The 14,714-nt window shown below is 37.2% G+C and overlaps 1 protein-coding gene across 3 annotated transcripts; it reads right to left on the reverse strand.

Moving 5' to 3' along the window:
- Positions 1–9,783: 9,783 nt before the first annotated feature.
- On the reverse strand, positions 9,784–14,301 carry LOC120091513 (DNA-3-methyladenine glycosylase 1). 3 transcript variants are annotated; one of them, XM_039049591.1, is made up of 5 exons: positions 13,574–14,301; positions 11,978–12,119; positions 11,724–11,865; positions 11,211–11,569; positions 9,784–10,753 (listed from the first exon to the last, which is right to left on the reverse strand). In XM_039049591.1, the coding sequence occupies exons 1-4, from the start codon at positions 13,953–13,955 to the stop codon at positions 11,228–11,230; spliced, it is 1,008 nt and encodes a 335-aa protein (XP_038905519.1). In that variant the 5' UTR covers positions 13,956–14,301; the 3' UTR covers positions 9,784–10,753; positions 11,211–11,227. The 3 variants fall into 3 exon arrangements, with proteins under 3 accessions (XP_038905519.1, XP_038905520.1, XP_038905518.1); XM_039049592.1 differs by having other exon boundaries at positions 9,784–10,988; XM_039049590.1 differs by having other exon boundaries at positions 9,784–11,569.
- Between the last annotated feature and the right edge of the window lie 413 nt (positions 14,302–14,714).

The raw sequence follows: 14,714 nt of genomic DNA on the forward strand, positions 1-14,714 counted from the left end.
AGCCGTTATAAAGAAAAGTGACTATTTTCGTGATCCAGTCTATATACAAACTCATTGCATAGGATGCCCCCACTCATATTTCTCAACATCAACGATCTGTGGATCACCTCGTTTGTAGCACTTTACAACGTCTTGTAATAACTACAGAGTAAGTCGCATCCAATAGTATTACCAGGATGAGATACTCAATTTCATCCATATACTTACTAGACCATTTAGGCTATATATCGTTAACTTGATCTGTTTATGTCACTACATAAAGTTACAGTATTCAGACTATAGCCATGGATATATTTATTGGATTTTCATAATAGAATCCAAAATCAACAATTTATTATTATTGATAAATAGAATGTTTATTGGATTTTCATAACACGAACTGCGAGTTCTAGAACATTCCTAACACATAAATGTTTGAGAAGAGAAACATTACCTTTTTCTTTCATTCTACCAAAGAATGGTAGCTACTAGGAACCCACACTTGCAATCAGAAATTCCCAACAAGTTCCCAAGAACAGAGCAACACTCTGATATAGATTTTATTTATGAACGTCAAGGGAAAAGTTACAAATGATAAACAACGGAAATGGAACAAGAACAAGGAATCAAATAACCCAGAATAACCTAATTTTCCAACACATTTAAAAGGGTCGGATATCCTCTCCACCAAGCTACCTCTATTCACCCAAATTCCCCCTCCCCCTCCCCCCTCATACAAGGTACTCTCTTCTTAAACCCCTCATCATTGGTCCCCAATTTTTTAACTAACCTTCGAAAATATTACCACTTAATCCTTCCTTCCTTCATTATTTCCTTTTGTGCCCCTACGTTTATAAGTGTTTATGATTGAGGGTCTTACAATACCCCCTGTTTTCTCAGTCACCTTGTCCTCAAGGTGAAAATCAGGATACTATTGCTTCATTCCCACAACTCCTTCCCATGTGGCTTCACTTTCTGGGTAATTATTACGTTTTACGAACCATTCGTCCCTCAGCAACTCAGTGTTCCAGCAAACTCCCAAGATAGACTTCGGTATCATTTTCAGTTCAAAATCATCTGATAAATCAAGGGACTGATGTTGTACCTGTGTTGTCTTGCCCAGGCAACATTTTAGTTGAGATACATGGAAAATGTTATCGATCTTCGCGTCCACTGGAAGTTCTAACTAGTAAGCCCCCTTTCCAATTTTGTCCACCACTCTATACGACCTATAGAACCTAGGGGCCAGCTTTTCACACCACCTTTGTGCCAAGGTGCATTGTCTATAGGGTCGAAGTTTCAAAAATACCAGCTCTCTAGTTTCAAACTCAACCTCCTGACAGTGTTGATCAACATAACATTTCATTTGTTCTTGGACAACTGCCAAGTGTTCCTTCAAGGAAACAAGAGCCCGATCTATTTCCAAAAGTTGTTGCTCCAAGGTGTCATTGGATGTCTTTCTATCTTCATATGAGATCAACGGTGGGATGGGATGACCAAAAACTATCATGTATGGTGTAGTATTGATAGAGGCATGAAAGGTTGTGTTGTATTAGTATTTTGCCGATGGAACCAACTTGTACCATTGTCATGGTTGCTCATTACAAAAACAAAGAAGATATGTTTCCACGCACTTGTTAACCCTCTCAGTTTGGCAGTCCGTTTGGGTATGAAAAGCAGTGCTTCTTTTGAAGGCCACCCCATGTACTGAACAGAGCTCAAACCCAAAATTGCTCACAAGTATCTTGTTTCGATCTGATACAATAGAACGAGAAAACCCATGGTGGCACACCACTTCCCAAATGAACACTTCTGCTATCTTCTTGGTGGTATATGGATGGGTTGTGAGAATGAAATGTGTATACTTCCTGAGCCGATCTACCACTACCATCATTAATCTTTCCCATAAGATTTAGGTGGCCCTTCCACGAAATTCATGGAGATGCCTTCCCACACGCGATCAGGTATTGTCAAGGGTTGGAGAAGGCCTATTGGGACCACAAACTCACTTTTATTTCCCTGGCACATCACACACTCCTCTACATGCCTCTTCACATCCTCTTTCATTTTCTTCCAATAAAGCTCTCCTGATAGCCTTTTGTAAGTTCGTAAATATCCAGAATGCCCCCCAAGGATTGAATCATGGAATGTAGAAAGTAACGGGGGATGTAAGTCGAGTTCCAAGATAAGACTAGCCTTTTTTTGTATAACAGAATCCCTTACTCTATTGAAAACTTGGACACGCTCATGGGGTCCTCTTCGAGTTTCTCTCGGATGCATTGTAATTCCTCGTCTGCGAACACTTCTTATTGGACCACTTAGGTATCGGTCAGAAAGGGAGCCATTATCGTTAACAATTCCTCCACTGGAGGTTGTTAAGAAAGCGCATCCGCTGCCTTATTATTTAAACCGGGTTGATACAAAATCTCGAAGTCGTAGCCCACAACTTAGTCAACCACTACTGGAATTGGGGTTGGACTTCCCGTTGTTCTAGCAAGAATTTGAGAGCTTTTTAGTCTGAAATGACCGTGAATCTCTGTCTCAATAGATATGGCCTCCATTTTTGCACAAAAAGTACCACCACCATAAGCTTTCGTTCATATATAGATTTTCCTTGAGCTCGAGCCGATAGTGTTTGGCTAAAGTAACCTACCAGTCGTTGTTCTTGCATCAACACCGCCCCCAATCCTGTTCCGGATGTGTCAATCTCAATGATAAAAGGTAGCTCAAAGTTTGGCAAGGCTAGCACCAAAAGAGTTGTCATTGCTTACTTTAAGGTCTCAAAAGCCATGGTTGCCTTATCGGACCAATGGAAGGCATCCTTTTGTAATAGCTTAGTTACTGAGGTTGCCACCTTTCCATAATCCTTGACAAACATCTAGTAGTAGCCAGTGAGGCCAAGGAATCCCCCAAGCTTGGTCACATTCTTAGGTATTGGCCACTGCACCATAGCTTTAATTTTGTTCCCGTCCACTTCCACACCTTCAACTGATACCCAATGCCCCAAGTAATGGATCCTTTTCTGACCGAAAATGCACTTCTTCTGGTTGGCATACAATTAGTTATCTTACAAAACATTCATACCATTCTCAAATTCTTAGCATGAGTATCCTCATCCGGGCTATACACTAATATATCATAAAAAAATAATAACTAGTATGCACCTTCGCAAAAATGTTTAAAAATCCAATTCATTAGAGATCGAAATGTGGCAGGAGCATTGGTCAAACTGAAGAGCATTACCAGAAATTTGTAATGTCCCTCGTATGTTCTAGAGGCTTTCTTCTCCATGTCTGATCCATACATCATGATCTGATGATACCCTGCTTGAGGTCTAGTTTCGAGAAAATTAATGAGCCGTGTAGTTCATCCACCAATTCTTCAATCATCGGTATGGGAAATTTGTCAACCATTGTTGCTTGATTGAGCTTCCAATAGTCAATACAACAACGCCAACCCCCATCTTTCTTTTTGACTAACAACACCGGACTTGAATATGGGTTGTGACTTAGTCGAATGATCTCTACCTCCAACATTTTTGCAACCAACTTCTTTATCTCGCTCTTTTTGGGTATAACTATATCGATATGGTCAAACACACTCTTTCTTTGGGGAAGTGAAGTTTGAGCTCTGAATATCCAGTGAACTCGTCTAAAAGGTCCTGTATACAGTTAGGTACCTCCCCCTGATACTTCCCGTTCGTTTTGTTGCTTATTTTCTCCGCCGGTTCCGCTTCTAGATGTTGGAACTCTACCAAGAACCTCATGTCGCCTTCCTCACATACAAGTGGATTGTGTCTTAAGTGATAACCTAAATAGTCTGCAATATATGGATATAGGAGGGAAACTTTATCCTAGTGACACTATGGATACGACCCGCTTTGTAGATAGTCAAAGTGTTGTAATATGCTACAAATGGTCTGATCCTGATGATTCATGTGGAGACATGCGAGCAGGGATGTCCTATACAAAGGAGTTTGTATTAGACCGGACCACGAAATGTTTAGTCTCGTTATATAATTTCGTTCATGACAGAGACTTTCATTTCACTAGGATGACCATATGTAACATGACCTTAATCCTGAGTGATTTGGGAACTCCTGCTATTGAGGGCGGTCCTTTGATTTTCATAGGTGCAAGTGGCCAGATTTCCGACTCAAACCTATTACTTTGGGAATTCGTCTGATTGGGGAGCTGGGAACTCAGCTACACAAGATGGAATTCACTTCTTCCCCAAAGCAGGGGTAAGTAGATAGATTGCTCCCTCAAAGGCTGATTCCGGGGTTTGAATGATGTGGCGCCACACACCTTCTCATGGCCCGAGAGGTGTCCACTCATAGTAGGACTATGATGTATTGTTCATTAGAGGGATTAGTGGTACTTAAGGAGTTAGATGTAACTACAGGGGCAAAACGGTAATTTAGCCCAATTGTACTTACGAGTGATCTGTAAAGGGTTATGGTATTGTTGATTGGTTATATCTGATGGACACAGAAATATATCTGTAGTAAGAAGAGTGCAGCTGTCGGTCTTTAGTGAAGCGCCCAACAATTAACGGATGGTAGATCTCGTGATTAAAAAGTTTAGTCAGCTATTCACGTATCGTTGGAGCTTCAAGCTACAAGTCCATAAGGTCTCCTTGGTAGCTCAAGGGATTCAAGTTGAGAATAAGTTTTTGGGTCAGTTTGAAGTATTCAAATTGACAAGAGGGAGTTTGATTATATATGATATGATTAAATTAGTTCAATTATATATGATATAATTGATATGATGTATAAGATACATTAATTAAAGGAATTTGATATAAATATGATTTATATCAAGTAAAGGAGAAAAGGATTATGGTTTAAATGTTACATATGATGTGATATTAAAACTATAGGTTATAAATAAAAAATGATAAGTTATTTATTATATTTATTTATAATTAAAACAATTATACGATAATTGTAGGCGGTTTCTCCTTTAACCATATGTGAAGTGGGAGGTTATGTTCAGTTTTCATAACTGAATGATAAAATGAAAAATGTTTTCATTTTGTAAGGCATCGCTTCATTAAGTACACTGCTAATCGTTTAGCTTACGAGAGACTATACGACAGCCTTCAAGTGTTTATTTAAACGATCGTGTACATACGCCTTTGACTAAATGATCGTGTAAAGTTTTACTAAACGATTGTGTGCCTTAGCGAGATTCACTAAACGATCATGTAAACGATCAAGCCTGTTTTTCCAAACGATCGTGTACATACTGAGTTTTACTAAACGATCAAGCACAAAGTCTATACGATAGACAATATACTTTCCCACTTGTTTAGTCGTATAGTTCGATCATTGTTTCCTCTAACCCTCTACCAAATCCAATAGAACTCATACCTTCTGGATTCTCACTTCGAGAATACCAAGGTACTAAGTGGTGGTGTCCGAGAGGTTACTTGTTCATGGAGAAGATTGTTCGTAATTGACCAGACGATTGGGTAGATGATCATAGTGACAACGAAAGGTTGTTGGTCCAAGACTTCATGAGAGCGAGAGGTCTTTAGAAGAAGAGTTCTTCAAAGGTATGTCTCTCATTCCTTTTGTATTTATTTACTAAAGCATGTTGTGATTTGTTAGAAAATGCATAACTAGTTTGTATGTTTGTAAATGCTTGAAATTCTTTCACAATGAACTTGGATCGATCGTTCTTCCACTCATGGGTTCTCTTTGATAAGAGTTCCTTCACTTCTAACTCGTTCGGTTCCTCTATCAATTCTTCATCCTCCTGGTAAATTAACAAATTGAGCTCTCATTTCTCTCTCAATTGGCATCCATGCCCCAGGGAGTATTTCTCATCACATAGAAAACACAATCCCTTCTCCATTTTCTCCTTTGCCTCTAAGTACAATAATCTTCAAAATGGTCTTTCCCTTCTCATGACACTTTTTTTCTCTGGTAGAATTGTTGGATTTTATGTCCTAAAATTTGTGGTTTGTAAACAATAAAACTTATTCTAAAAATTCAATAAGTTATTATTGAATATATGAATTTCTTATTTCGTTTTAGAAATAAATTCAATAAAGTAAAAAGATCCATGACTATTACATGAGTACTTGAATTTTATGTGGAGACATAAAAGTAGATCAAGTTTGAGTAAATAGTCAAAATGGTCTATAGCATATGAATATGGTTGGATGCCTTATTCTGGTAACACTATCGGATGCGACCCACTCTGTAGTTGTTACAAGGGGTTGCAAAGTGCTACAAACGATGTGATTCTAATTCGTACATGTCATGACATGAGAAGTAGGAGCGTCTTGTGCAATGAGTTTGTACAAGATTGGACCACGAAATTAGTCACTCTTACTTTATAACGCTGTTTACTGTTTAAGACTGAATATTTCAAAGTGATGATCTAGGTAACTTGATCTTAATCATGAGTTAACTATGAACTCCTGTTTATTCGAGATTGTCCTTAGATTTGCATAGGTGAGGGTTGGCTCAACAGCACCGGCTCAATAAACCTCCATGTCAGGGGTAAGATTGAGTAAATAGATGGGGACATAAGGTGCAAGATGGAACTCACTCCTACCTGTTTCTAGGGATAGTAGATAGGTTATTCCCTTAAGTGCTGATTCTAGGTCTTGAACAAGTGGCCCCACCTTCTGATTGGCCCGAGAGGGACTCGATTTGTTGATCGGATCACAAACCAATTATTCATTACAAGATCAATGGGACTTAACGAACAAAAGGTAATATCGGGGGTAAAACATGAAGGATCTCTAAACATAGAGAACCAATGAGCGGAAGCAGATCGTTCCAAGGCCCATTGTGAACGAACATGAACATTTACAATCCAACAGAACAGGTATGCATCAAGTCTAAATTATAAGTATGCTTTAATAGAATAAACACAAAAGTGATCGTGTAAACATACCCTTAAAGAACCTTTTCTTCTAGTACTTCCTCGATCCAACAGCAAAGCGTTCAACAGCACGAATGCAACACAAGCAAACTAGTGAATAACACGAACCGTAAGATCCTTGAACACAATTAAGTTAAACTCGATACTCGACCCTTGAATTCAAACTTGACATTACCACGAGGCTACCTTGGTATTCTCGGTACGAGAATGAGGTGTGGGCTCTGTAATGATTTGGTAGAGGGAAGAAGGAACTGGACGATCGAGTAAGTGGGAGAAGACAGAAGTTTATCGTTTAGACTTGGGTACTCGATCGTTTAGTAGCGAGTAGCTATCGTATAGGAAAACTCGATGCTCTTATCGTTTACTCTTTCGACAATGAAAATGATCACTCAATTCGTGTAGCGTGTTCCAATCTCAAAATGAAAACCATTTTTCACTTTTAACCATTCGACTGCCATAAATTGACTATAACCAACCACTAAGTTGGTTATTGGAGAAAACCGAAATCAATTATCTTATAATTGATTTATTATAAATAAATATAATAACTAATATTTATATTAATTCCTCCAATTAATGTATCTAATACATCAAACCAATTATATCACATATAATTGAATCAATTTAATTATATCATATATAATCAAATTCCCTCTTGTTAATTTGGATACTTCAAACTAACCAAAAATTGATTCTCAACATGAATCCATTGAGCTACCAAGGGGATCTTATAGACCTGTAGCTTGAAGATCCAATGGTATGTGAATAACTGACTAAACTCTTTAATCACGATTCCACCATCCGTTAACTGAGAAGCATACTTGGGCCAATTTACCATTTTGCTCATGTAGTTATATCTAACTCCTTAAGTACCACTGATTCCTTTAATGAGCAATACGTCATAGTCCTACTATGAGTAAACTCTTTTCGGGCCAAGAGAATGTGTGACACCACATTGTTCAAGCCTCAGAATCAACCCTTCAGGGAGTAATTTATCTACTTACCTCTACTTCGGGAAAGAAGTGAATTCCATCTTATATAGCCGAGTTTTCAGCTCCCAATCAGACGAAACTCCAAAGTGGTAGGTTTGAATTGGCAATACGTCATAGTCCTACTATGAGTAAACTCTTCTCGGGCCAAGAGAATGTGTGACACCACATTGTTCAAGCCTCAGAATCAACCCTTAAGAGAGTAATTTATCTACTTACCTCTGCTTCGGGAAAGAAGTGAATTTCATCTTGTATAGCTGAGTTTCCAGCTCCCCAATCAGACGAAACTCCAAAGTGGTAGGTTTGAATCGACAATCTGACCACTCGCATCCATGCAAATTAAAGGATCGTCCTGATAGGCAGGAGTTCCCAATTCATACAAGATTAAGATCATGTTACCTATGATCATCCTAGTGAAATGAAAGTCTCTATCATGAATGGTGTTATATAACGAGACTAAACATTTCGTGGTCCGGTCTTATACAAACTCCTTTGTATAGAGCATCCCCACTCGTATGTCTAATACATGAATGGTCACGATCAGACCATTTGTAGCACTTTACAATACTTGTAACATCTACAAAGCAGACCACACTCGTAGCGTCACCAGGATAAGGTTTCCTTCTTTTATACATATACTACAGACCATTTAGGTTATCACTTAAAGCACGATCAACTTGTATGTCTCCATATATATGCTTAAGTTACAATGATAACCAGGGATCTTAGTTTATTGGTTTATGATTAATGTAACTAAAATATCTCATATTTTATAGATAGAAGTGAATAAAATATCTCATATTATAAATCACCAAATGTTTGTTCATACATGTGTTCACAAACTATAAGCTCCTATAAGATTTAGGATATCAACCCCAACAAAACAGCCATTTGACCCAGCTTTTTTTACGAACAACCTGTGAAGGGTTAACATACTAATCATGGTTATATCGAGTGAACATAATATGCCTACAATGAGGGGAGTACAACTTTGGGCTTTAGTGGAATGACCGAGTAGTTAATGAATGGAGGTTAATTCAGTGTAAAGAGCAGGCCAATTAATCTTGGATCGTTAGAGCCCATGATCTGTAGGTCCACGAGGTCTCCCTCCTAGCTCGTGATAAGTTGATTTGAAATGCTCGAATTAGAATTAAAAAAAATTAATAATTATATGTGATATAATTATGCATTTTAATTTTGGAATTAAACAAAAATGGAGAATAAATTAATATTTAAATATGATTTAAATATTAAATTCATGAATAGGGATTTATGATGATAGAACTAGTGTTAAATTAGTTTAACATTTGATATTGAATTAATTAGAACTAATTAAATTGTTTAATTAATTATTTATTATTAATTTTATTAGAAAATAAATTAATGAATTAATTTTGTAAAATTAATAAAGATTTCAATTTTGAAAATGAAAACAATTTTGAAATAAAAAAATTGAAAAAATGGAAAATGGAAAAAGTGGGATTTCTCCACTTTTCCATTTCAAGTAGCTCACTCATTCTCCACCGATTTCTTGAGTCAAGATTTCCAAGCATGAGGTGCAACTCATGCAGCTATCTTCTTTGCATGATAGTCTTGCAATAAATAGAGAAGATTAAAGTGGAAATCAGGCATGCATTTGTTGAGTTTTGCTGAAAAACTTGAAGTTGAAGATGACCTTCTTCCATGATGATGCAGTGACTTCTTCTCCAAATTCCATTTATTCAAAGCTTATTTTGAGTCCCACAACTCAATCTAAGACATCAAGAGAATAGTGGAGGAAGGCTTTGAACTGGTTCACAAGTTGATTTGGAGAAGATTTGCAACTGGAATCGAGATTCAAGGGGTTCTACAAAGGTATGTCATGAAACCCTCTTATTAGTTTACGAGCATACTTAATTTAAAGCCAAAATCAATGAATTAGAATGCTTATTGATCCATTTAACTTCTACTGCGTGTTTTCTGATTCTAACAAGTACAACACTTCTTAGCTTTTCATTTGGGGCCCAATTCCCTTTCATTTTGGGCTCACCTCTCGCAAACTGTTTGTTAGAGACCTTTTGGGCCGCTGTTGGGCCTGGGCCCACTTCCTATTACGTCATATGTAGTGCCAAGTTTCGATTGCTCACAACTTGGGCCTCTTTCATACATGCCTCCAGGCCCACCGGATGTCGACTTACTACTTCCGCCATGATTGATGGGCTAACCCATTGAGGAAGTTCTCCAGTACCTCCTCCAACGTAGTTGGAATTGGTGTTGCGTATGTCTTGAACTTGTTTCGATAGTCTTCATAAGATCCTTCCTGTTTAATGCGTAAGAGTCATGAAAGGAGTGTACCTTCTTGTGTGGGTCGAAACCTATCAAACATCTGTCGTTTCAAATCCTCCCATGTCTGTATTGGTCTTTGATTGTGAGCCCATCTGAACCAGTCTACAGCTTTAGGTGAAAATGCGATAGCAGAGACCTTAATCTTCTCTTCATCCGTCAACTCATGTATCTCGAAGTAATGTTTTGCCCTATAAACCCAGAAATCAAGGTGTTCACCAATAAATGTGGGCATTTCTAACCTCTTGTATTTGTTGCGATCGTTCGATCCTCCATTAAGCGTTGTCTGCGAGCTCTCCCATTCTCCTTCCTCGGTCGTCTTGGATTTCCGAGTTTCCCTCGTGATGCTCGCTTCCTCTTTTTCTCGCATCTCTGTCAGATATTGCACCGTAATACCTATTTGTTCCAAGCTCTTCTTCTTTTCGACCATTTCTTCCCAGAGTTCCGAGATTCCCTTCATATTGCTATCTACCTTCTCTTCCATCTCACGTTTCTTCTTGGCTCGCGTCTTTCCCAAATTTCCAAACTAGGCTCTGATACCAATTTATTTAGAATCCACACCTGCAATCAGAAATTCCCAACAAGTTCCCAAGATAGAGCAACGCAATGATATAGATTTTATTTATGAACGTCAAGGGAAAAGTTACAAATGATAAACAACATAAATGGAACAAGAACAAGGAATCAAATAACCTAGAGTAACCTAATTTTTCAACACATTCAAGAGGGTTGGATATCTTCTCCACTGAATATTACCACTTAATCCTTCCTTCGCTCATTATTCCCTTTTGTGCCCCTACGTTTGTAGGCATTTATGATTAGGGGTCTTACAGAAGCGAAATAATCACATGAAACCAACGGTGTTTTTGTTTGTAAATACAAATTACAATTACGTTATAACGTCAATGTTAATACATCATCTACAAATAAGCAATTATAAATTCTAAAAAAAGGAACTCAAACTACTCAGCATCATGATTTTATTACAATGATATTCGTAAGATTAGTTAGAGAGAACCTTTTTCTACGAACATGTCAGGGCCTAGTCAAGCAAGGCTTCTCCAAAGCTCCGGTAAGTGATTCCGAGCGTTTATCTTCTACTCTCAATTTTGCATCGTCTTTTATCTTTGCATCGCACTCTTGATATCTAAAGCAATTAACCAAGTGATCGTTAACAATTCCAGCAACCTGCATGAAGGAATAAACCACAGTTGGCCCGACGCAACGAAATCCTCTCCTGATCAAATCCTTGCTCATGAACTCCGCTTTTGGCGTCTTTACAGGTACTTGACGATTGTATCGGAAACTGTTTCGTATTGGCTTCTTGTTAACAAAGCTCCAACAATAGTTGCTGAAGGAACCAAATTCCTGTTGAATCTGTAAAAAGGCATTGAAACTTAGAGATTCAACTTTCAACTACTTGAAAGAGATGGAAGTTGAGACAACCAAACGCTTGATCTTGTGGGGTGGGGCTTTGTTGGCTTAATTAAAAACTAGGAAAAAGTGCTAAAGCTTAGCCAAAACTCAATACCTTGAGTACTTGATTGGCGTTCTCGACGATTGCACGAAGCTTTGGTTCAGACAGGAGCTGGATGGCATTTACTTTTAGTGTTGTAAACTCATTCTCTGTGAACTGTGCGATGGCAGATGGGTCAAAATCATTCAAAACTTTCCTGCGAAGACGAGAGAAGAGATCGTTGACATTTTAGAATAATGTTCTTTTACAGGGAGAGATTTTTATTTTAAGTGTTGGGCAAAAGAAAATAGAAAAATGAAAAGTTAGACCTAAATATATCTCTCTTGCTAAGAATCAAGGGCCAAGTAAGTTCCGCTAAGGCTTGTGATAATACAAGCAACTCAAATAGCTTCTTGTCGTCATGAACTGGGACTCCCCATTCTTCGTCATGAAAAGCAATGTAAAGTGGGTCTACAAGAAACCATCATATAACAAGATTAGATGATATTCAAGTCGAAAATGAAAGGAGTTGTTTTATGAAAGATTTAAGTACATTGCTTTATAGGTATATTTATTGAATAAACAAACAACCGACAAAAAAAGGAAATGGCTGTTTTCAAATATAAAAAAATAAATAAAAATATCCATATCTATCAGTGACAGTGTCTATCATTGATAGTTCTAAAATTTTACTTCATCTTGTAAATATTTTCAACAATTTTACCATTTGAAATAATTTTTCAAAACAAAACATTTCTCTATTTTTAAATGTTTATATTATTATTCTTAAAAACAGTAACAATCACAATCATAATGAAATGTAATATTTAAATAACATAATAAGTAGATTTCCTCGTACAACAATAATTTGGGTTTTTATATAGATGATCCATTTTGGAAGGTCCAAATAAAATCCAAACCAAGTTTATATATATATACACCTTCTATTTATGTCATATTAACGTGAAATTATCGAACTCTCACTACTCTAAATTAACGTGAAATTATCGAACTCTCACTACTCTAACTCTTAGTATTAAGGTTTTCTTGCTCTTTGCTCTCACTCTTTTTGTTATAAGGGAGCAAATAACAAAAGTAGTGAGAGCTAAGGATCGAAAGTGAGGATGTATGGTAGCGAAAAGGAGAGAGAGTACATGTGCATAATAAGGCCGTTTTGGTACTTTTGTTCATGATGAACCAGCAAAATGTAAAACCAAAAACTTGGGTTTAAAAAGCGAGGTATATTCCATTTTGGGCGGGTCAATTATACCATTTATCTCTAATAATTTGAAGAATGAAACAAAAAGAAACAATACATTATAATGAATTATGTAATCTAAATTCCAATATTTGAAGATGTTTTGGGATTAAAAATAACATTATAATGAAAAGGAAAAAGTCACACACAACGTTCTAAAAATACAAATGGGCAGACGTAGAACACGGCTCTATAAAGTATTTTTAACAAAAAATAAAAATAAAATTTTCCCAAATAAATGTGTTCATGGCATGAAAAATACTGAGGTTGATCTGTTATTAAATGCTGCTGTCCAATTCTAGCCATATCAACTTAGACGACGCAATAAATATTTTGATCACAACATTACCTTAAAATCCGATTAAAAATGAATAAATAGAAGAACTAATTTCATTTTTGCACCGGACAATTGCATACTTAACCGACATTTCAATTCTATATAACTTGATTATTATTTTAATTTTTATATTTTTAACAGTGTCATATGTTCTCCAAATAAAATATGAAGAAATTAAAGGTTGAATTGCATTAAAATACAAAATATTGCAATGCAAGTACGAAAGTTGTCACTCTCGTATCCATCATTTTCTTAACAACCAGAAGATTCCTCTTAACTAATTAAACTAAGCAATAGTAAAAAAAATAAGCAGAGTTTAATCAAGTTTACCCGAATGTAGCGTTATCCAATCACAGCGTTTCCCCGGAAGGGAGAGGCTAGGCGACATTATGGTGGCGTTTAGGTCACCGCCAGCAGCAACAGCCTTCACAGGCTTCACAGCGGAGGGTTTGACTTTGGGTTTCAACAATTTGGCGGAATAATTACTTGATACAGAATCAGAAGAGCAGGAGCTCCCCACGGAGACATTGTCCCTAATAACCGATTCAGAAATCATCGGAAGCGCCCTGTTCTGCTTCTCTGTCTTCTTCAAAGTGTCCTGTTTACATTTCGGCTTCTCAGGCGCCCTATCTCTGTTCCCGCCAGGTCCAAGAATTACTCGGGACTCCAAAACCGGTTTAGCGTGGGATTGGAGCTTGGTAGCCACAGACATTGCTGAAGAAAGATATCTAAATTGCTTCCAGAAGCGAATTTGGTGTGGATCAAAACGAAGAAAGCTGAGCAACGAACGTCAAAATTTCCGGAGAAGATGAAAATGAAGAGATTGTTGGTGTTGAGATGGCAAAAAGAGGTGGAAAGAAAGGGTTAGGGTTTGGCAGTGAAGAGCAGAAGGGCGTGGCGAGAGAGAGCAGTGACTCCGTGGGCGGAGAACGACGAAGAAACGGGTCGATTGCTGAAGGTTCATTTTAAACTGAAAGCTCGTTTGGATTTGGACGGGATACCTACAATAGCCGGTGACAATGCACGCGTGGCTATAGAATTTTACCGGTTTCTCTTCCAAGTATGGTGGGGGTGAAAAACCCAATTTGTCACTGCCTGCCATCCATATTTACCAATTGCACCATTGTCATTGTTAATACTCATCTACTACTTTATTATCCACTACTTTTTTTTCTATACTTTTAGTTTTCTTTTTTCTTTTGGGATAAGAGGTAGATTATTATAATTCTAAGTTATAATAGTTTGTGTTTAGGGTGTAGGTTATTTTAGTTTTGATTACAATAGTATGTATTTGAGGTGGAAACTATTTTAATTTGAGAAGAAAATAGTAAACACGGTAGCAAATAATAAAAAATCGATGAATGTAAAATAGTAAAAACTGTACCAAATAGTAAATATTGTACAAATGAGAGTTTTGAAATAGTGTTGATGTAGCTAATTGGGGAATAAAAACACTAGTCTTTCTCCCAAA

This window comes from Benincasa hispida, chromosome 11 (assembly GCF_009727055.1).
Source record: "Benincasa hispida cultivar B227 chromosome 11, ASM972705v1, whole genome shotgun sequence".
NCBI classification, from domain to species: domain Eukaryota; kingdom Viridiplantae; phylum Streptophyta; class Magnoliopsida; order Cucurbitales; family Cucurbitaceae; genus Benincasa; species Benincasa hispida.